Genomic DNA, 24,368 nt, shown 5'->3' on the forward strand with positions numbered 1-24,368 from the left:
GTTTTGACTAGCAGAAGTGACTTTTCGCAGCAGGTTAGGAGAATTAGGTTAGGGTTAGCTAAAATGCTAAAAATTGTCTCTGGCGTGACTCAAACATATCTAGCAACAACCAGGTCTGCCCTGAGAACAGTCTTGGTTTCCACTAATGCGATGAAACCCTTGGTCTGATAGTTTCAACCGTATTGGCTGAACGCGATACAACACATCCGGGATTAACATTTAGCCACTCTAGCATGGTGATGGAAATGGTGTTTCATAAGTAAAGTACTTATTTCCCCTGTTTTTTTCCCGCCTTATCGCCATTAAGAAAGGTTAAGGAGGAAATCGAAGCCCATGCAGCCTGAATGGAGAATGTTTTTTTTTTTTTTTTTTTTGCACGAATAGGTTCACGAGGGATACAACTGGATACAACTGGCTGCATATGCATTTGGACGGTAACATTTCTTGACTCAATATCGCCATCTGCCGGCCGTTGGGCTACCCTAAACACAAACCTTCAGCTTTGCATTTATCAGCAATAACAGTAAAGTAGGCTACAATAGGTCACAAATGGTTTGTGAACACACTATTGAAACATGATCAGACAAAGCTTGAGAGTAATTTCATGCTCTATAGCTTGGGTTTGAAATGAATTATCAGAGGATGAACTCGGGTCACTTATTCCCGTTAAACCCAGAGAATGCTTTTTGGCCAATGGATTTGAGAATAAATTTGGCCAACACTGCCACTCATTCTTAACCTTGTTTTGATTAATATTTTGCCTAATCTCTCATTGGTCAGTGTTCAATAGCTGGGATTTGGCATGAAAATCGTGATAAATCTGAAGGAAAATTTACGGGCTGAAATTAATTCTGACAGGACAGGCCTGGTACCTCCTGCTCTCTTATTCTACAAAACAAGCCACGAAGATGGTCAAATCTGCCCATAGGCAACATACCTCACTCCATTGTACTGCATAATCTCATGTGTATTGGCTGGCCTGTATATCATAGCTGGCCTGCCCCAGCTATGACCTTCACCCATTCTCCATCCCAAGCATCTTGCTTTACACCCTGTGGTTTTTCTTCGCTAGGAAGTGAGGCCAATTAAAGAAAAACATTAAAATGCCTTCCACAGCTGTTGGGAGGTGAAAGGTGTAAAATAAATAATTTGATTGGCATCCATCCCTTTTTGTGAAAATAATTGTATGTGGGTATAGGCTAGAGTTTCCCCCTTAGCTTTTTTTCATAGTCCTTTGGTTTTACTCCGAATCCACCCTGCTTTATTTCTCTGTAAGGCCATGGAGTTAATTTTATTATTTGTCTACGAGGACATGGCTGGGCCTAGGTGTTGGATGTGGTTATATGTACACAAACTCAGTACATAAACAATAAAGTTTAAAGGGTGTCAGGTTCATTCCTCTGTTGTCCAACATTCTTGCCTTTTGTGCCAGTCACAAAAGTATGTTTATAACAAGTAGTCCTTACTTCCTGTAAGCACCCAACCTTTCAGTTGCAAATAATGGGCGAAAGGTTGGATGCAAATACCATTGTAACTGGTGACACACACATTCGCAATTTAATTATCTTTTCAATGATTACCATTCCATATAGGCCTACTTCAGCACATTTAGCCTATCTTGCCAATTGTAGGCTAGAACAGAATTTTAGGACTGACCCTGAATGTGGTTGCTGAAAGGAAGATCTTGGAATGTGTGGTGGTGGTGGGGGTTTAGGCAATTAAAGAACTTCCATTATAGCTTTATCCACAATTCATTCAGAGGAGACATTCTATTTTGTTAACCTCATTTTCCTGATTTGAGATTTTACCATGGCATTTTAAGCACAGATGCACTCTACATTATACAAGTTAGTGCGTAGTGGTTGGTGAACACAAGTCACTCGAGTCAAACCACCATTTAGGCCTAGTCAAAACATTTGACAGTGATTTCTTTGCAACAGGAACAGGATAGATTAGCAGGCTCTATTGCTGGCTGACTAATCGTCTCTTTAAATCCTCTTCCCCCAGTTCATAACACCATTGTCAGCCCTGTTTTTTTCCTGTACACCCCATAGGTATCTCTGGCTCCCCAGACTGAGTGGTTAGGGAGGCTTAAGTAGAATGTTGTATTTCCCCAGAGTCAGAGGGGCTGAAATGTGTAGGGTACCATCACCTCCCTACGACCCTGTTTTCTGAGAGGGAGGGGGGACTGCTTCACTCTGGACCATCACCACAAAGTACCATATCTTGTTTTTTATGGCGCGAGATAAATTAACATGACATCATGACATTTGGGAAACCCTCCCAGATCGCTGGTGTAGTCTAACTCTGTGTTATTCCATGGTGTTTGGTTTCTGGTGGCCTCTTCCACGAGTAGCTCCATAGTATCCTTGTGGTTTTCCTGACATCCATGTTTATCAAGGATTTGTTTTGGATCGCAAACCAGGTTGTGCAGATTTGATTACCTCAGTGTCTCTCGTTGAGCTGAGGTATTGCATGTCTGGTTTCCATGAGCTGTGGGAAAGCTTGCACCCTTTACAGCTTAGCTTATTCAATTGCTTCTCAGATGTCCGCCTGGCCTATCATGACTAGAGAGAGAAAGATGGGTTTAGACTGGTTTGCGTTCTTCATTAAGGAAAGTAAGCAAGCAGTAGACAGACTTATCTCTAGAATTTGAAGAATGTTATTTAATGACCTTATGAGTGGGTTTTGTATTTGTCGATTCAAGGACAGTTTGGCATAGTCCTAGTTAGTGACACAAATTTTCCACCCAGTAGGATAGACAGACCTATAAAACCCAATCGAAGCCCACCTAACTTTCCATTTGGTTTCGGGTGAAAGGACCATGTGACTAGGCCTAGCTATATACAGATCAAACTTAGGCCTAGTTATTCCCTCCTTGCTCGGTGGTAGTACAAGCTTCTGAGTAACTAGGTTGCAGAAATGCAATGGCCTTTCTGGCATCTGCATCACTATTCATGTGAAGGATGCCATTTCACAAACAAAATATACCTATGAAAAATCAATAGAAAGTGGTGTTCAGCATGACAGTGTGGGCAATGGGCATATAAAATTTGTTTACAGCAACTTATTTTATATGGTACATTTAGTCTGTCCTTGTGGATTTTTATTGTGCCTGTAAGCTTCACAAATCATTTTATTTTCCTTGTTGTGGTGGAAGCGCTTGGCAAATCTCTCATGTACCTAAAAACGTTTCTCAGGTAGGTCTGAGCAGAGGATAATTCATATCTAACCTAGCTAACTTTACACTGATAGGTCTGCATAGGACATTCCCTGCGTTGATAGTTGCAGACGAGGGAAGCTATTGCATGTACAGTGTGATATCAGATATCTGATATTTGCATGGATGTCCTAATCCGTTAATGGGGCCTCAGAGTTGAATGCAAATCCCATCCCGGAAACATTCCAGGAAGAGGTGTGTATGTGTGTGTGTGTGACAGTCAGGCAACCGTGTGGATCGGAGGAGAGAAAATGGAACAAGATGAGTTTGTAGAACATGGCGCTTGCAATGCCGATTCCCATGGGGGACCAGTACGAAAAAAGTATGAATGTATGAACTCACTACTCTGGATAAGATCGTCTGGTAAATGACTTGAATGTAAATGTATATACTCCATCACGGAATGACCTTTGACAGTGGCTAAGCCCCTGTACTGATGTAAAAAGTATTTCTGTCTGTAATAAAGCACTTTTGTGGGGAAAAAATCATTCTGATTGGCTGGGCCTGGCTCCCCAGTGGGTGGGCCTAGGCCCTCTCAGGCCCACCCATGGCTGTGCCCCTGCCCAGTCATGTGAAATCTGTAGATTAGGGACTAATTAATTTATTTCAATATACTGATTTCCTTCTATGAACTGTAACTCAGTAAAGTCTTTGAAATTGATGCATGTTGCGTTTTATATTTTTGTTCAGTGTAGAACAGGATTATCTATTTTGGATGCAGTTTAAATGGAGTTGATAGAGAGAGAGACTGCGAGATTGTGCTCACGTTAGTGATAGGCTGTTTTTAAAACTCTACAGCTGCAATTAAAAATGTGTATAATAATCTTTACAATTAAAAAACAAGGTGACCCCCGAAACCAGATGGAGATGGATAAATTAGACATACATTCGTTCTTTGTATTACTGTAGCATAGACAATGTAGGCATACCTGTTCCAAGAAAAACCATGAGATGATAGGTCTACATGCATTGTGAGCATCGCTCCATACTGAGATGGGCTGTCTGTCCCCACCCTGAGCGTTGGTGATTCATCATGCAGAGGCCATAGAGAAGCCAGATTTAGACTTTGCATATAATTTAACAGTTCCATTTCACGCCTTGCTGTTCATATAAATAATTTATTATAATTTACTGGTTTCTCGCAGTTATTTATCCCGGGAAAAGGAGTGGTTTTGGGCAGTAAATCTCGGTAACCGGGTTCCCGCCATTCAACCCTAGATCTGAAGGGTTAGACAAGTTAGTGGCAAGGGATAAAAATGTAACTGGGCTGAGAAAAGAAGACGGAGAAGACAACGGAGATGAAGGAAGAGCCTGAATGTGATGTGGTGGAGTCAATGAGAATGAGAGGGAAGAGCGGAGCAAATGAAAGAGATGAGACTGCAGGCGGGGATTCATGATGTAGCCAGTCTAGCCACCTCAGCCTTTTAGTCTGTCTCACAGTTGTTTTGATTTCCCTGAGATCTGATGATCAGAAAATGTTACAGTAAATAAGTAACTTATGTGTATTGTACAGGAAGCCCTGTTGCATATCTCACAGCCACAATCCTAACCCTCCGTTATCGCACATTGATCACCCTCAAAATAAGGTCACCCCAGGAGTGAAGACATGGCAGTATCAGGGAATTGGAAGATCACAAATTGGACAAGGTTTTTTTCAACCAACACTCCAGTGGGTTTTGACCTAGTTTCCACACAAAGCTCTTGGCCCTGCATTGTGATAGTGGCAGGCAGCTCTTGTCCATCCACCTCCCTCTCCCCTCTACAGACAGCCAGCCAGTCAGCCTCCCCTGTCCTGCTTTTATGTACATTCCCACTAATCCTCAGCGGAATGTCCGATGCCCTGTCCCAAACCCCCATCCTGTTTCTGTGTGTGTGTTCCATTGTTGTTCACAGAGAGAATCTCCCATTAGCTCCATCTCCCTATCCATCTAGGCTATTGCTAGTGAAGTGTCAGGAATAGTTATTCAGCACAGTAATACTCCGTTGAAGACAAGCTGTTGTGAAACCCCCCATAGGAATAAGCATCTCACTCCCGGCATGTTACTGCGTCTTACTGCACAACTGTGGCCTGTGTGGAGCACTGATTAGACACAAATAGAGGAAACGCAGAAAAACCACCATCCATCCAGGCTCTCACTGCCATGTAAATGGAAGGACATGCCCGTTTTGGCCCGTGAAGTATTCTGACTAGTGCTTTCCTCAGACTGTCCCCGCAGGGCCGTTCTCTTTGGGCTACTGTACATATGGTGGGGTCTTTCTTCCCTGCCTTTTTTGCTGTCAGGACTACAAAAGCACAGCACTGACAGTAGTGAAACCCCCACCTACGTGTGCTGGTCTCACCAATTCTCTAACTGGAGGTGTGAAGAGAGGTGTTTCCTGTGCTGTGGTGACCCGGCGCTCCGGTTGTCTGTGGCCTGTTCTGAGGAGGATCGAAAGCTCAAGTGCAGGGAGACACACACCCACTCACTCTCACCTCTCAAATGTCAATCTCCATCTCATTTACTGCTGTTTATAAACTTCCAACCGCTTTAAACGACCCATCTATTCACCGCCATCCACTTCCTGACCAACCTAATTTATGAAAGATTTGCATAGCAGCGAGCACTTGGCTATCAAATTTAACCTGAAATCTTATATCAACATTTCAGTGTTAACCCACCAATAAGGCAAACTAGTCTGATCTTGCCTTTCAAACTTCAGTTGTGTTTAAAGACATGCTCCAGAACTTTGGCAACTAGTAAGTTTTTTTTTTTAAACCTCCCGCTTTGGGCTGGATGTGTCAATGTGTAGTTCGTACATGCATAATCTATGAGCAGAATTACTGTTTTACCTCAATTAGCCTCGAAATCCCTGATTTGAAAGCAACTGTTTACTGGAAGTTGTTCAGTGCCATTTTACCCCACCTGGGCCAGCCCCCTAGCAATTTGAGTTTCAGCCAATGAGTTCAGCCCCTCTTCATTTGAGTTACAGCTAGCAAGATGCACACACAGCAGAGCGTGAGAGCGCAATGACATGGTGCACATATCTGCACGTGGCTCGTGAACGCTACTTTCAGAACTGCTGGCTAAAAAGTATACAAAAGTACTGGAGAATCTCTTTAAAATTCAAGCAGGTAAAGTGAATCGGTCTATCACCATGAGGGCTGTAGTTCTCAGGCTAATTCAATCCACAGTTTGCTAAGAGTTTCAGCTGCTACCTCTCTAGATGTAGCTTATGTTTGCTAAGCAGATTGACTGTTTGGGTGTGTTTAACTGATACAAAAGTGCAGAACAGGAAAGTCTATTCACAAAGTTAAAGCCTCTGTTGAATGGTCATGTTAAGCCCAGTCAGATTTGTACTTGTGGTAGGTACTATGTCATCTATTGTCTCGGTTTACTCTCATGTTGATGTTGAAAGTTTTCCCAAGGCCTCTGCTTGTGTTATGCCCACAAACTTCCGTAACCTCCCAGCTAATTGTAAATGATACATGTATGGAATGACAGCACAATGAGTATGGGATGTGTAATTGCAACATACTGCATTTGTATCTAAAACTTTATAGAAATTGGGTCACAACTAGGAGTGATATTATTTTTGGTGGCCTATTCTTAAAAGAGAACTGCCTCCTAGAACCAATTTCTCTGGTTATAAATGTGGTATCGATATGAGTCAGAAACATTACAAAGTGTAAATAGGATCATTTTGGTCATGAAGTCAGTCTGCCTTCACTTGTAGCCTGTGAGAAAGACCCGATCACTTGACAGAGAGCCATGTGAGTGAGAGGTGCTTCGGCACACAGCCAGGAGAAGGTCATTCTAATTATTATTTTCAGCCCAAGGGCACAATGGCCACTGGCCACAAAATGCATGGATTTTAGGGGGCATTACAGCCACACAAACGGGATGGAGGTGGAAATTTGAGGCATTATGAAATGCTTGTCAAATTGTGAATGAGAGTGTGTATAGCCTGCGCAAAAAACAAAGCAGAGCTCATGCCTTTCATGCAACTTTTTCAAATCATTATTAGTCTCATCAAAACATATAGCCCAACATTTGTATCACATCTAAAGTTACATAACTCTAAATTAAGCGTATATAGGAGGACATGTTTCTATGTTAACCACTCAACACAGAGCGCACTCCCCCAAATCGTTTGGAGAAAATATCCTTTCTATTTTATTCAGCTATGTTCAATTGTATTCTTCATACTATAAAATAATGCCATGAAATTCTAAGCAAATCTTGTTTGCTGCATGAGTGGAAGAAGTAGCACAGACCCTCTGCTGGTGCAAAACACTGAACAGTCAATAATGTATGTACAGTGGCAAGAAAAAGTATGTGAACCCTTTGGAATTACCTGGATTTCTGCATAAATTAGTCATAACATTTGATCTAATCTTCATCTTAGTCACAACAATAGACAATTACAGTGTGCTTAAACTAATAACACACAAATTATTGTATTCTTCTTGTCTATATTGAATACATAATTTAAACATTCACAGTGTAGATTGGGAAAAAGTATATGAATCCCTAGGCTAATTACTTTTCCAAAAGCTAATTGGATTCAGGAGTCAGCTAACCTGGAGTCCAATCAATGTGATGAGATTGGAGATGTTGGTTAGAGCTGCCCTGCCCTATAAAAAATACTCACAAAATGTGAGTTTGCTATTCACAAGAAGCATTGCCTGATGTGAACCATGCCTCGAACAAAAGAGATATCAGAAGACCTAAGATTAAGAATTGTTGACTGGAAAGGGTTACAAAAGTATCTCTAAAAGCCTTGATGTTCATCAGTCCATGGTAAGACAAATTGTCTATAAATGGAGAAAGTTCAGCACTGTTGCTACTCTCCCTAGGAGTGGCCGTCCTGCAAAGATGACTGCAAGAGTACAGTGCAGAATGCTCAATGAGGCTAAGAAGAATCCTGGAGTGTCAGCTAAAGACTTACAGAAATCTCTGGAACATGCTAACATCTCTGTTGACGAGTCTAGGATACTTAAAACACTAAACAAGAATGATTTTCATGGGAGGACAAGACGTGAGAAGCCACTGCTGTCCAAAAAAACATTGCTGCACATCTGATGTTTGCAAAAGAACACCTGGATGTTCCACAGCGTTTCTGGCAAAAAAAGTAATTCTCACCAGAGAAAGTCTCAGAGCAAATGAAACAGCACCCCTCTGTTCATTTAAATAAATAAATAAGGCCCTAATCTATGGATTTCACATGACTGGGAAGAGGCACAGCCATGGGTGGGCCTGGGAGGGCAAAGGCCCACCCACTGAGGAGCCAGGCCCAGCCAATCAGAATTAGTTTTCCCCACAAAATGGCTTTATTACAGACACAAATACTCTTCAGTTTCATCAGCTGTCCGGTTGGCTGGTGTCAGATAATCCTGCAGGTGAAGAAGCCAGATGTGGAGGTCCTGGGCTTGTGTGGTTACACATGGTTTGTGGTTGTGCGGCCGGTTGGACGTACCGCCAAATTTTCTAAAACAACATTGGAGGTGGCTTATGGTAGAGAAATTAAATTCTCTGGCAACAGCTCTGTTGGACATTCCTCCAGTCAGCATGCCAATTGCGTGCGCTCCCTCGACTTAAGTGTTGTGTTGTTGCATCCTGTTTGCAATAAGGCACTGAAGTAATACTGCAAAAAATGTGGCAAATTAACTTTTTGTCCAGAATACAAAGCATTATGTTACAAAGGTATTAGCAAATCCAACACAACACATCACTGAGTACCAAGTTTCATATTTTCAAGCATGGTGGTGGCTGCATCATGTTATGGATTTCCTCGTCATCGGCAAGGACTAGGGAGTGGTTTTAGGATAAAAATAAATGGAATAAAGCTAAGCAACAGACACTAGGAGACATTCACCTTTCAGCAAGACAATAACCTAAAACTCAAGGCCAAATATACACTGGAGTTGCTTACCAAGACAACATTGAATGTTCCTAAGTGGTCTAGTTACAGTTTTCACTTAAATCTGCTTTAAAAAATATGGAAAGCCTTGGCTGTCTAGACAGAGCTTGAAGAATGTTTTTTTTAAAGGCAAATATTATACAATCCAGGTTTGCAAAGCTTTTAGACTGCAACCGCTGCCAAAGGTGACTGTATTGACTCAAGGGGTTGAATACTTATCTAATCAAGATACAGTCTATTATTGTTTTATTTTTCATTAAACTTAAAAAAAAATGTCACAGCAGCAATTGATAAAACAGGACCATGTTTGCAAAACAAGTGTTTCTGAGCTTATGTCAATATTACACAGGTAAGCTAGCGATTACGGAAATCAGGAATGCAGACAGGCTCAATAGACCTTTAATAAACGAGGGACTGTGTCCACACCACCTGGTGTTATGTTGGGCACCTACTGACCCCAAAAAGATTTTATGATTATTTTCTTCTCAATGACATGTATTGCTAAATAAATTTTTTGTAAGGAAATACAGTTAGGCACCACATTACAACAAGACAAAACAGCTTGCTGAATCAAGTCTTATGAGTATAAAAGCATAGCTTGTTTTCACATAATAAAAAATGCTTGAAAAGGTAATGGAATGGGATTAGTGTAAGAGTATGAATGAGGCGATTTGAGAAGCATTCACGTTGTTTGAAGTACAATAGCCCAACATCGCTACTGTAGTAGGTCAAAGCTGTGTGCTGGAAAACCTTAGTAGAGCATGGGTAGGGTAGGCATTGTGGTGCTCATGTGAATATCCTTTATTTTTCAGACCAATGCCTTTTTCTCACTTAAAACCATATTTTTGTGTGTTTTTAATAGAAATTTGTGTTGACAGCTGAGCTGACTGAAGACCGGGAATTCAACTCGCAGTTGTTATCATTTCCACGGTAACATGTCTTTAGATGATGTGATAAAACTTAAAGTTGCAAGCTACTCTAGTAGCAAGGTGTTGTCGAATGAGTGTCTCATGAAACACATACCAGACACTGGTACTTCTTGCTATGTTGATATAATTGGGATTTGACAGATAAATATTGCTATGCTAGCTAGCTGCTCCCAGGTTGGCTAAACATAAGGTCAGCGCGGGCTTTAGCCTACACCTAGAACTGAATCAGCAGATCATCTTGAGATGGCGAGTCAGTCAGGAGGGGAGAAGTCTTCAACATCAACTTCTCTCCTTAGCAAAGCTATCTTAGCTTACCTCGCTGTCACTGAGTTACTCACTACTGCTTTTGTTTGTTTGTTGTGATTTGAATGGCAAAGACACACCCAAGATAAACCCACATTAAGCCACACCCCAAAGACGACTCTCGTTTGGGATTCAGTAATGGCCGCTGAATTTCTTAATGAGCACCGGAAGAAACACATGCGGAATCAGTGAGTGCAGTTCACCTTTTGGAAAACAAAACAACAAAGTGCATTCCATATTCCCCAATTCCATATTTCAGCCCCACAACAATGTTTATGTTGGCTGTTCTTATACATTAGGGTGTAAAGAGCACAAACACTAGTCTCCTTGGATACCACCTCTTGTTGCCAGGTTACCCGGGGAATGGATACAGGGACATCACGTAACTGATTGTATCTTGTCATTTGAGTGCCAGGTTAGGTGCACTCTGTCTCGTTGTGTATAGAAATCTTTATTTAAGTTGTAAAATGCAAGTGGTAGCAAGGTTTTGCGTTGTGTGTGTGTGTGTGTGTGTGTGTGTGTGTGTGTGTGTGTGTGTGTGTGTGTGTGTGTGTGTGTGTGTGTGTGTGTGTGTGTGTGTGTGAGAGAGAGTGCATGCGTGTGTGTGTGTGTGTGTGTCTTTTGGTTTAAGTAGGCTTATAGAGACGTGTTGGGCTTGTGTTGAGGGAGGTGAGACACTTGGAGCTCAACCCATAAGCTCACCTTGTCTGAGGACACTGCAGTCCTGTAAAATTGAAGCGCATTCCCATGTACCTTTTATGACAGAGTTATGAAATCAGAAATATGTCTACGTGTGCAGAAACGTATGATTCTGTGGAGGTCAGAGCACTTTGTTATTGGTTCTCATTGTCTTGTCTTGAAAAGAAACATCATACCGGTTGAAGGAGCCTAACCACAGAAGGCTCAGTGAGACAGTTCAGTCATTTTGCAGATTTTCAATTATGTTTTTGCCGTCCCTGACAAATTTCCATTACGTGACCGAGCTCAATGAAATCAGTCATTTTAGGTTGTCCATTTGTTTTAATGTCCTTAGTGTTCGCAAAGCTACAACCTTTCAATTTGAATGCATTCCCCTGTTCCTTAATTCTATTCGCTAATTTTTACCACGTGTAAGCATTGCCCGTACATCACGTTAATTTGGACAGAATGAAATGTGATTTATTCACAAAGCACTCGGGGCAACACAGCTGATTTGATTATATGATGATGTTAGCTTTTTGATTGCTGTGTCTAAGTGTGTTTGAAAGGTCCATCATGGCTGTCTCATTATTACAGGTAAAGGATCTGACCAAGTTCCTGGATCCAAGTGGGCTGGGGGTGATCAGCTTCGAGGACTTCCATCGAGGAATCTCGGCCATCAGCAATGGAGGTGAGTCCGAGGATCTTCCTTACAAAGCTGTGATGAACATGACTGCCGTCATAGCTTGGACCTTTATTTGGAAACGCCTTTGAAAGCTCGAAAATGAGGCCTATGCGCTCTCACTGACATGCCAAGAAAATCGGACAAAATGCGGGGTCTTTTGTCAATCAGTTGGTATCGCTATCCACTAGATGGACTCCAATACATCATCATTTGAACTATTTAAAATTGCTATCATTTCATTAAGTCTGCTACTTCTGACAATATGGAGAGCTGTTCGGACCTCAGGACCTCCATTGATCAGTACCATATGTCAGTCCTATCAGGCTCTATCTATCCCAGCTTCTTCCTGATGGCAGCGGCCATTGTTCATCTGCTCACATTTAGCTAAGGTGAAAGGTTTCGAGGAGGGGAGAGAAAAAAAACAGTGACCCAATTTCATTCAGACTGCACTCAAATCACATTGTTTTTCTTTCACGGAACATTTTCCTCTTCAGCTCATTTCATGAGTTGAGAAAAAGTGGGAAGGTATACAAAGGCCTAGCCTACTATAAACCTTCCTTTTCTAAACAATGGAAGCAATGTATCATGTGCCTGACTACTGAGTCATCAGGTTTTTCTCATCCACTTCAAGGACGGGTGAGAGATGTGTCCTGAAAAGTATGTGTATGCCGTAGACTGCTTGTTTACACAATGTCCATTTTTCAGCCCACCCATGAAAATCATAGGTTGCTGCAAACGAAACCAGTGGAATACTAAAAACAAATATTCCACTGCAATCCTGTTATGAGTCACAATATTGCCATTATGGTAAAGAATGTCACCCTGGGGCTATGCGGACATCATCATCATCAACACAGAGACGGTGTTGACATCACACACTAGCTGTGTTAGCGTGCTGCAGAGGTTTGTGTTGATGTCATCGCAACAGTGTTGTTGCCCTGGCTGCCACCACAGCTCTTTGCTTTGATGTTAGTCTGTGTTGGAGTTTTTCCCTGTGCTTTCTGGGTTACAAACGCTCCAGTTACCCGGACCGTTAATAAGTAATATTCTGGAAAGCATGAGACACGAGGCACATGGACTTCTGCTAGGCCAGGTTTCAGCTAGAGAATGAAGGAGGGGGGAGAGGGACTGGGCTGAGTCCTAATCACCTAAATAATTCAGTGTCTCCTCTCTCTCTCTCTCTCTCTCACCCCCCCACTCGTTTCTGATCGTCTCTCTGTCTTTATTCTCATGTCAGCTCCTTATCCGTTTCATGAGACCTCACAAAGGACAGGAGAAAGAGTCACCCTTAACTTCCCAGGCCTCTCACACTTGGTTGTCAGAATTCCAGTCCATCTGTCTATATAGCTAACCTAGCTCAGGGCTACAAGTGTTCTGCACTGGTCACCCCCACCTCGTTTCTCTGGAGTCACATCAGAAAACCTGCTATTCCAGCTCCAACTGGAATCCCAGTTCATTTAGAATGTTTACTTATTTTAATTTTAACTTGGTTTTTCCTTGTAATTTCTCTGTCGGTTACTGGCTGGATGTGTTTTTAATAAAGAAAGCCTGTTGGCAGTGGAAATACCTTACCCCCTGTGGTGTCTATGGCATGTCTGGTATAGCTAAGCCAGTGTAGCACAGGGAGACAAGTTGAATAAAGTCTGTCAACTCTTAGAAAATACAATGTCTCTGTCCATTGTGACCCTTTTTGAGTTGGTGCCAAGCGACCGTCTTATACAGAGGGACAGGCAACCCCCTCAAGCGAACCTCCTCCCAGCACAAAATGAGACTTTATGTTCTAGTTAACTGGCCAGTCATTTGTATCATTCCTGAACAGCAGCGGCTGTTACGTAAGACCGAGGTACAACCTGCATGTGGTCCAGCGACCGCTGCTGTCAAGAGCACTGTTTGTGTTCTTAGCTCAGCAGCAGGGTGTTTTTCAGAGCTTTGTTAACTAGATACAGGAGCCTGCCCCAGTGGCTGCTGGGAGTCTGGCCCGACACCCTACTGTCCACTCCCGATTGGTTGGTCTCGGGTTTCACAGCACTTATCTGCAGGTGCTTTCATTGGAGTCTCTAAATCTGAATTTGATAGGGGTCATTTCGTGTTATTTTTATTGGTTGATTTAGCTGACACACACTCACATTGTGTACACGGCAGCCCTTGAAATGTGACTGTTACATAATGTTGATTGTTACTCCAAGCATAAAGACTGTTTTTCTAAATAGGGCAGTGAAGATATGTACAGTAAAAGAAGCACTGTATTTGACCATAGTACATTTGACTTTTTTCCCAACATTTACTCCCCCCTCCCCCTTCTGTATACTTTCAAGTTTTGCACTTTTAATAAAAAAGCTGAAATCCTTTTTTGATTTGCTTCACTTATACAGTGCAGCCTATTATTAGTTCTCTAACGTGCAGTTAAATCTTTAACTCCCAGAGTGGACCCTACAGTATTTCCTCTGTTTACTGCATTACACCTGTGTAGTGGCGCTGTTCTGCCATGTTTTCGTTGGCACATTGGCTCGGTGTTTACCATCGCATTGTGTTGACTTTGCTCTGTATGTGTTTGCTGTGTGTTATTGGCCTGCGTGTGTTGACCTTGTCCTGTCTGTGTCTGCAGGGACAGAGCCCCAGCTCTACGATGTGCACTTCAGCCCAGGGGACGGAGCCGTGGGCTGCTCAGAGGAGTACGATGAGGTGGGTGATGTCATTGGATATCGTCATCGCAGTTCTCGGTGACATTAGTTACTACCAGCGATATGACCACTCACACAGACTTAAGTACATCAGGAAAGCAGTGTGACTGACTGCACCACAGTATATGAACCCCCAACATAAAGCAGCATAATATGGGCCAGGGTGGTGAATGAGCAGCCCTGTATAGCATGGTACACCACTGTGACAGTCCATTGTAATTTATTTTGGTCTTGTGTTGTCCGGTTGTGCTGTCCCCATTGTCCCTTTGCATACAGCTCCCAGGCTGAAGTCTCTGTGCACTCACACATCCCACAGTATTTTCAGCAAGTGGCCAGAAAAGCTATCATTACCCCACTGGGAATATTCCGCATGCTGAACACTACGGTTTGGCACCCGTCGTATTTTTCATTTGACTAAATATTGAATGGTTGGAGTCTGGTCGTACTTTACACACGCATGCTGTTATGTTTTTTCAGCTGCGGTGGACATATCTGAAATTCCTGGCTCCTCTTGTGTGTGGACTCAAAAATGTCCTACTTCATATTCATCCTCACCAGCACCACCCCAACATCAACATGTTGAAAATGGTGGGTTTCTATGTTTGTAGTAAAAAATATATATTTGGAAGGTAAGTGTTTTCCAATGACATCGGTGGGCATTGTGTGATTTTGACCAATTGTGAGTAGGTGTTGCCTACTAATTGGTTGTTGATGTCATTGGAAATACTTATCTTTTTTACTCATCTTTTTTACTACGAAACATAAACGCGCCATTTTCACATAGGTTGACGTTGGGGTGGTGCTGGTTGATGATGAATATGAAGATTAGACCTTTTCTTTCAACTTTTTTTACATTTATTTCACCTTTATTTAACCCGGTAGGCCAGTTGAGAACATGTTCTCATTTACAACTGCGACCTGGCCAAGATTTAGCAAAGCAGTGCGACAAAAACAACAACACAGAGTTACACAAACATACAGTCAATAACACAATAGAAAAACCTATGTACGGTGTGTGCAAATGTAGAAGAGTAGGGAGGTAAGGCAAAATATTATTCAGTCAGTTTCCAACACTGTAGTATGTGCACACTGTGTAGTTTCAGCGCCCCCTATTGGTATGGCTAATTAGTGCAGTCTCATCTCAGTATAGTATACAGCAGTGGTCTGGCCAGGCAAGATTTGGCTCTAACCTAGCACATAAACCTTAGCGTTTACTTGACAGGTTGAATCAAGTCCGACACTGTTTTTCAATGGACTTTCATTTGTATTAGCCCTCCAATAATACCTATCTGGTTTGGGTACCTTTTAAATTGACATTTTAGTCCCCTGGGGGAATCGAACCTACAACCCTGGCGTTGCAAGCACCATGCTTTACCAGCTGAGCCACATGGGAGAGGAAAATTACAACTAATAGCCTTTAGTTATTGCACACACCTCCAAAAACACAGTGAAAATAGTTGCAGAAACGGTTTGCTTAAAATCAGTGTTGGGTGTCCTCTCCATGACATTGAATTAAACATTACCTGCTGTATCACTACAGTATACATTTCTAACAAATGTCCTGCCCTAAGAAATAGCGGTAGCTGTATTGGATGGAGTTTGGGGAGAGTTGGTGGTTGGTGCTTTTAATGTCGACGTCACACCTGTGTCCCTGAACTCGTTGTTTTCCCCCTGGGGTCCTGGCAGTAAGGTTCCTCACTCAATGGCCACACTGTTCTAACCCTGTTTGCTCTCAAAACAGGAGAGGTGAGGTAGCTGGGCGGAGGGCCTGCTTGCCTTGAGAAAACCAAACACTCCACCCTCCTCCTCCTACCTTTCCTCTTCCTTGTCCTTCCCGCTCTCAGATGGCTTGTTTACGTCCCCACAAATACCCAACCAGTGTGTTGTTACCCCTTGTTATTGTGAGAGTATCTCTCCCTGTCAATACCTCTTCTTATAAGGAAGAGATGCATTAACACAGCCAATCCAGACCCCTCTCCTCCAATGGCTCGATCTCTGGGTTTACAACGTGCTTGTTTTGCCTCCTTAAAGGTCCAATGCAGCCATTTATATCTCAGTATCAAATCATTTCTGTGTTAACAATTTAGTACCTGTTAGTACCTGTTTTTAATTAAAATGGTCCAAAAAATAAATAAATGCTTTTTTAGCAAAGAGACATTTCTCAAGCAAGAATTTTGCTAAGACTGTCTGGGAGTGGTCTGAATGGGTAGGGGGAAAGTAAAAAATAGCTGTTATTGGCAGAGCGGTTTGGAACTCTCTCTCTCATTGTTTTAACTAATTTACGGCCAAAACTCCGTCCCACCAAAACAGGCTGACGTTTCAGACAGTCTTTTCAAACAGCCCTTACTCTCTTTTTCACAGTATCCAACCTCATAGTTTGGAAATATATATATATATATATATAAAACACATGAAAATCAAATGTTTTACTGCACTGGGCCTTTAAGGTAAACAACTAGTCAGTTTATGGCTATGCACGTAGAGTTTATATGGCCCTCTTCATCCAATCATACAAGCCTGTAAAGACTGGTAGAACAGGCGGTGGCTTAATGATTCACCCTGTCACATTGGTCCAGGAGCTAGAGACATTGAAGTAGAAAACGTTAAAGGGAACATTGCTCCCTTTCTTTCATATGACATTTTGATCATCAAATTCCATGAGAGGGGTAGTTGGGGTGGTAATGGCAGTACGGGCTGTACCCTTGCCTTCGGACTCTTTCAGTCTCCAGACTCCACCCCTTTTGAGAACCCACTGGAGCTGAACTAGGTGTTGGGCATTCTATGTTTTACACTTTTGCTTTCTGAGATTGAAAAGAAGGAAGCGCTAGGAGGGGAAATTACTGGGGGGTTTCATTACAGGCCAGTCTTCCTGCCCGTGAGCCCCAGGCAGACAGCATGGTTTTGGGCATGGTGGACAGCCTTCTGGGCCCGGTTCCTCCTGGAACTCAACACAGACAGGTATGGGAGGGTCTCCCATGATGGCTCTCTTGCTCTGGACTCATTGAGACTCACCTGGCAGGCTCTTGTTATAGCTAAATGTCTTATGAAGTTCTATTGAGTGTCTATTTGAACATTTTGATGTTTTTTTGTGCTTTGAGCTTTAGGAAGTGAAATCTCTGTGTTAGTCCATGTTGACTCAAGGTGTTGACACAGTAGGCTTTGCTTGGCACGGACATCTGAAACCTGACAGGTTGGATCTGAAATGTGTTTATGCCGCATCAGTTGTTTGGACGCGGCTCTAATTGGCTTTTCACTGCCATTGGCAACAGTTGAATTGCGACTACGCTCTCCTATGAGAATACTGTTTCTTTGTTTGTTTTCTTTGATGAACCGTCTATGATTGGTGATGTGAAATTTTTTAGCAGACTTATCTCAAGATTTACACATTTTGGCCTATACAATCTACGACGATCATAATTAATCTGTTCTGCTTGGTTTCATGATATACGTAACAGCTTGTTAATCATTACCATCGTTTGTTTCTTTCCATATCTGCTCAGGATGCGTCACAGATAAACATCTTTCCTCTGGAGTCATAATTGATATCAATGAATGCTGTCAGCAAAATTATAGCTCGGAAAAAAGTAGGCCGTAAGAGTCAACCGTATCCAGTACAGCCTCTAGTCATCGGCTCTGAACTGGGTGTTTTTAATGTTGATTTGCTTATACAGTCCACCCACACATTAGCTACTGTATGTACAGTGCATTCGAAAAGAATTCAGACCCCTTTGACTTTTTCCACATTTTGTTAGGTTTCAACCTTATTCAAAAATGGATTCAATTGTTTTTGTTCCTCATCAATCTACACACAATGTCCCATAATGACAAATCAAAAGCAGGTTTTTAGAATTTTGGGCACATTTATTAAAAATAAAAAGCGGATATATCACATTTACATAAGTATTCAGACCCTTTAGTCAGTACTTTGTTGAAGCACCTTTGGCAGCGATTACAGCCTTGAGTCTTTTTGGGTATGATGCTACAAGCTTGGCACATATGTATTTGGGGAATTTCTCCCATTCTTAGGTTGGATGGGGAGTGTCGCTGCACAGCTATTTTCCGGTCTCTCCAGAGATGTTCGATTGGGTTCAAGTCTGGGCTCTGGCCCTGCCACTCAAGGACATTCAGAGACTTGTCCCAAAGCCACTCCTGCGTTGTCTTGGCTGTGTGTTTAAGGTCGTTGTCCTGTTGGAAGGTGAACCTTTGCCCCAGTCTGAGGTCCTGAGCGCTCTGGAGCAGGTTTTCATCAAGGATCTCTCTGTACTTTGCTCCGTTCATATTTCCCTCGATCCACACTAGTCTCTCAGTCCCTGCCGCTGAAAAAAACATCCCCACAGCATGATGCTTCTACCACCATGCTTCACCGTAGGGATGGTGCCAGGTTTCCTCCAGATGTGACGCTTGGCATTCAGGCCAAAGAGTTCAATCTTGGTTTCATCAGACCAGAGAATCTTATTTCTAATGGTCTGAGAATCCTTTAGGGGCCTTTTGGCAAACTTCAAGTTGGCTGTTGTGCCTTTTACTGAGGAGTGGCTTCCGTCTGGCCACTCTACCATAAAGGCCTGATTGGTGCCTGATTGGTGGAGTCCTGCAGAGATGTTTGTCCTCCTGGAAGGTTCTCCCATCTCCACAGAGAAACTGTTGACCTCTGTCAGAGTGACCATCAGGTTCTTGGTCACCTCTCTGACCAAGGCCCTTCTCTCCCAAATGTTCCGTTTGGCCGGGCGGCCAGCTCTAGGAAGAGTCTCGGTGGTTCCAAACTTTTTCTATGTAAGGATGATAGAGCCCACTGCGTTCTTGGGGATCTTCAATGCTGCAGACATGCTTTGGTACCCTTCCCCAGATCTGTGCCTTGACACAATCCTGTCTCGGAGCTCTACGGACAATTCCTTCGACCTCATGGCTTGGTTTTTGCTCTGACATGCACTGTCAACTGTGGGACCTTATATAGACAGGTGTGTGCCTTCCCAAAACTTGTCAAATCAATTGAACTTACCACAGGTGGACTCCAATCAAGTTGTAGAAACATCTCAAGGATGATCAATGAAAACAGGATGCACCTGAACTCAATTTCAAGTCTCATAGCAAAGGGTCTGAATACTTATGTAAATACGTTTTTATTTTTGTATAAATTAGCAAACCTAAAAAACTGTTTTCACTTATTCATTATGGGGTATTCTGTGTAGATTGATGAGGATTTTTATTTTTTAAATACTTGTTAAAATAGCACTGTAACATAACAAATTGTGGAAAAGGTCAAGGGGTATGAATACTTTCCAGACATCATACTGCTGTTTTTAGTCACCTGTTAATGATTTCTCAATTCAAACGATGTCCACTTAACTCTCTTTGTGTACCAGGGCGGCTGGTAGCCTAGTGGTTTAGAGAGTTCAGATAGTAAATGAAATGTCGTTGGTTCGAATCCGGGAGCTAGGTAAAACATCTGTCGATGTGCCCTTGAGCAGGGCACTTAACCCTAATTGCTATGTAAAGTCGCTCTGGATAAGAGCGTCTTGCTAAATAACAAAACATGTACGTACTTTAGACCACAATTGTGACATATGATTACTAACTTTGTCTTAAAGAATAACTATAAATGTCCTATTTCCCTCCTGTAGCAAAACGAGGTGACGGACAGTGCATACCTGGGCTCGGAGAGCACTTACAGCGAGTGTGAGACGTTTACCGACGAGGACACGGGAGCCCTGGTCCAGCCCGAGATGCACGAGGATGTGGAGACGGACAGCGGCATCGAGGCCACGCTCCACGACCCAGAGGACAGTAGCAACAGGTCAGTTCTGGCTTACTTTTGCCTCTGCACAGTTTTCTCAGGACAGGCCCCTGGCCCAATAGTTAGTCCTGATCATCACCTCTAACCTCGGCCCCTTAACTCGACCCACATACGGTTGGCCAAAATCAAACCCTAACTATACCCCTTCACCTCGTACTTAGAACTACCATAATCATTAAAGGTAGACTCAGCGAAATGGCGTTGCTACGAGCAGCACAGCGGATATTGCGATGTGCGAAATGCAAGACAATCGCACACAGTATCTGCGCATGTGCACGGGTACGCTTCATGATTTTACCACGTGCTAGCCACGGGACCAAAACAGCAACGAAGTTGAGCCTCTCGCTTCAACACTCTTTGTTGCTGCGGAAATTGATCCACCGTGCTTTCTGCGTCTACGTCATATCGCTGAGTCTACCTTTAACCTTGCGCTAAAAGTTGTAATTTCGTATGTAGCTAAATCGAGGTGAGGCAAAGGTAGGTCGAAGCTGTCCTGAATACCACCCACGTTGAGTCACTGCTAATCACTCAGACACCAGGGTTTGACTGTAACATTATGGTACATATAGGTCGAAATAGTAATGGTAATTAACTAGGATAAGTCAAACTAACGCTAGCTCCAGTCATCACAGCCTCGGTAGCATCAAGCCTCTGTATCCCGTCTTAGTTTCTAGAGACGACTTGGAGTCTTATGTGGGTCACCAGACAGATTAGAGGCAATAATAGCCACCATTGTAATGGCCCTGGGCTTAAAATACCTTTCGTCTACCGAGAACAAAACGTCTTATCATATCAATCTAACTGAAGACGCCTTTTGTTTATGGTTGCTCCAGGGTGGTTGGTCCTGGCTGCTCCTCAAGTGCATGCAGGCTCTAATGTGCCTCTAGTCTAATTACCATGGTTTGTTTTGATCAGTTAACAAATTACACAGATCATGTTATTGTCTTACTATTGGACGATTACTGTTGGCCAGATGTGTTTTGAACTCTTAGATTTGCAGTGGGACCTGTCTTCAACACATGGCAGATAACTTGCAAGATAAAGCATTATAAAGTGATGATTGTGATGAAATGCAGTACCTGGTTATTTGAGGAACAAAGCCTGGAGATCGTAGTTATTTTGAGTGACGATTGTTTTTATTTGCTAAGGACCAGATGGTAGAGAATCGAGATCTTAGGTCATCAACATCATTTTCAAAGGCGTAATAGATCACCGACAGTTTGAAATGAACTTGCTTACCCCGTTATTAAACTACACTTTGGTTGTTGAACATTCTGCCCTCGTTTTTTGCTGCACGATATTCGAGGTGACCTCACACTCCGACACAATGTAAAATCCAGAGACCTTGAAGAGACAGCTACGTGTGCCCTGATCTATCTACTGTATGTTTGAGTTTGTCTTTTGGTTGACTGTGAGCTTTGAGACAAGTTGATCTTCAGTGCCCAAGATTATGTGTTGCTGCAATGATTACAGTAAGTTAATCTTCTATGTTGACTTTTACCTGCACTTCTACCTCAACTTTTCTGGTTAGCGGAAATCAGGCAATAGCATGACACCTCTTGCCTTTTGAGCTCTATTTGTGTAGTATTATCAATGCCCAACGAGTTTGTTTCAAGTCAATGCTACTTTATTTGTCCCCTTAGGGCAAAAACTAGACATATTGTCCCTTCGGGGCAAATACTGATAACATATACCATTGTCTTGCGCTCTTTGTCTAAGGATTTGTTTTGGTAGGGTTCTTCCACCCCTAAGGATTTAATTGAGTCAATGGTTAGAATGAAGCAAAGATTATCAGCTGTGGTCACTCTGTAGTGCGTACCCCCAACACCCTGTTCCTAAGATGTCAGATTAGTGCCCGCCACCTGTTTAGAACAGCCACTTGACAACGTCCTTTTCACAGGCAGTTCCAGATATCTCTGTCAAGAGCTTATGCGTTTAAGTGTTTGATACCTAATTGTAGAAGTTTACATCGACTAATTGTTGATGTAGGCTAATTTGTGCCGAATTTGGCCGCGAGGGATTTTATATGCCCCCCCCCCAAGTAAAAACAGCTCCAAGTGATTTTATATGCCCCCCCCCAGGTAAAAACAGCTCCAAGTGATTTTATATGCCCCCCCCAAGTAAAAACAGCTCCAAGTGATTTTATATGCCCCCCCCAGGTAAAAACAGCTCCAAGTGATTTTATATGCCCCCCCAAGTAAAAACAGCTCCAAGTGATTTTAATTTTGGAAATCTGTTCCAAAGTATTCCCACGCATAATAGAGAGATACATTTGATCGGACACGAATGTAAGTAAGGTTTGAAATGATTATGTATTAGTCATCTTATATCTGTTTGGGCTTCTTGCGGTCAATATGCAGTCTACAAATTATTTGGAATTATGTTCTGGCCATCCGCTCAAAAAAGTAAATCCGCTCAAGAAAGTAGCTACTGTTTGGGGTCTGTATTCTGACTATTAATGAGTTGTTTTTGCCTGTAGTTCTGGGGTCAGTCACGAGGGAGGAGGAAGTGTAGGGGAATGAGGTCTTATCTGCTGACTGTGTAACCTGTCTGTCCGGGTAGATGATGGATCTGGGGGGGTGGACCAGTTAACAGGGATGTGTTTGGACTTCCTGTCAACAGCTGTGCCTTGAATTCCAGGAAGTGTGGAGTTTGCTCTTTTTTTTGCTCTTTTCCTTTTTTTTTTTTTGGAAGGGGCCCTATCTTTCCTTCGTGCTGATGGGGGCCAAAGCGCGGCCGGCAGGCACTTCCACTTTCTCCTGTTTCAGCAGTCCTGCACTATCAGCGGTTTGGCAGGAATCATGGAAGGTCGTCCCCTGACTCACCAGGGCTGAACTTCCCAAGAAATAAAGGACTTTCAGTGTATTTTGACCTTTCGCTGGGCTGAATCGTGTTGACACATTTTGAATAGAAATGTATTCCACTGCCAAACTGCAAAGTCTATCCAACATCCATTTTCTACTCTGCTATGTCAGATCATGTCCCTGTTACTCTTGCCATACAGGTGTTTTCTTATACAACTTTCGCTTGTTGTGGCTATCTCAGGCCTCGCCTATCAATTCGTCCTTGAGGCAGATTCCTCTGCGTTTCAGCTCAGTTCCTTCTTTGAGTTCCATATTTCCTGTGTTGAATTGCCCTGTCTGTCACCGAGTCAGAAGATCACTACAGGTGAGTTACACAAACCAACCACAACCATTTTGAGTTGACGTCACAGTGAAAAGGTTTACAATGGGTGTCAGCGTTGGGATCACACCGCTGACAGCAATCAGATGTGCTACTCTAAAATAAAAAATTGACTTCATGAAAGACGCTGCAATTGTTGTACAGCAGCCCTGTGTGTGTATCTCACATCATATCCCACTGGAGTCCACTGGAAACATGTGATGAGTCCCATGATGATCCTGCCCCATTAAAAAAAAAATGAATTAAGTGAATCAGAACAATAACAACACACTCCCACCTCCCTGTCATGTGCTCTTGCATGAAGACCTAGACGAATTTCCTATTCCTACACATGATGACTCAACACTGTCAGTAACATTTAACAAAATGTTTAAGCTTTGGTTTTTCAACACCTCCTAGTAGTTTCTGTGCCCCGGGAGACGGCCGTTACATGAATGAGTCTATGCTCTTGGCTGGGGATTAGGAGTTTAACAGGATTACCCAGCCCCAGCCCGTCCGCCCCTCGTGTCCTACCCCAGCACTACCTCACTCGGCTGGGCCCGGGCCGGTCACCGCACCTGCCTGGTGCCTCTGCTTAGCCCTTAATCGTATTAACCCTCAGCCACTCACAGCCTGCCTCCCCGTCTTGCCACAAGTCTACGGGGACGAGCCCATGGTAACAGGGGACAATCCGGCTGGTCACTTGTGAGGACTGATCATTTGTGGTTACAGACTGTGAGGAAGACTTTCTAGTCGACCAAGTTGGCGGTAACCTATAAAACGTGCAAAGAAAGACGAGTGTGCGACTCTCAGTAACATGTTCTGGGTACCATGGACTAATCCCTTGAGTGGACAAGGTCTTTGGGATCGTCTCCTTAACTGAAGAACTGAGCAGCACTCCTCTTGGGTTGGTGTGACCAGTGAGCATTCAGGATTCCACTCTGGTTGACTGGAGGTCGTCTGTCTCCAGTTGCTCCGAGGTTGAGACGCGGGGGCAGCGGGCGGCGTTTAAAGATGC

At 43.0% G+C, this 24,368-nt stretch overlaps 1 protein-coding gene across 3 annotated transcripts in view; it reads left to right on the top strand.

The window, feature by feature from the left end:
* LOC139368163 (rab11 family-interacting protein 3-like) overlaps window positions 1-24,368 on the top strand; it is a 42,413-nt gene that overhangs the window by 4,298 nt on the left and 13,747 nt on the right. For 2 of the 3 annotated variants that reach the window (XM_071106766.1, XM_071106765.1), the window contains exons 2-4: window positions 11,629-11,722; window positions 14,322-14,398; window positions 20,016-20,188. In XM_071106766.1, the coding sequence (XP_070962867.1) occupies window positions 11,629-11,722; window positions 14,322-14,398; window positions 20,016-20,188 (344 nt within the window). Of the gene's footprint in view, window positions 1-11,628; window positions 11,723-14,321; window positions 14,399-17,213; window positions 17,356-20,015; window positions 20,189-24,368 lie in introns of those variants that run through there. The other variant, XM_071106767.1, reaches the window with a different exon arrangement.

This window comes from Oncorhynchus clarkii, chromosome 16, assembly GCF_045791955.1.
Source record: "Oncorhynchus clarkii lewisi isolate Uvic-CL-2024 chromosome 16, UVic_Ocla_1.0, whole genome shotgun sequence".
Taxonomy (NCBI): domain Eukaryota; kingdom Metazoa; phylum Chordata; class Actinopteri; order Salmoniformes; family Salmonidae; genus Oncorhynchus; species Oncorhynchus clarkii.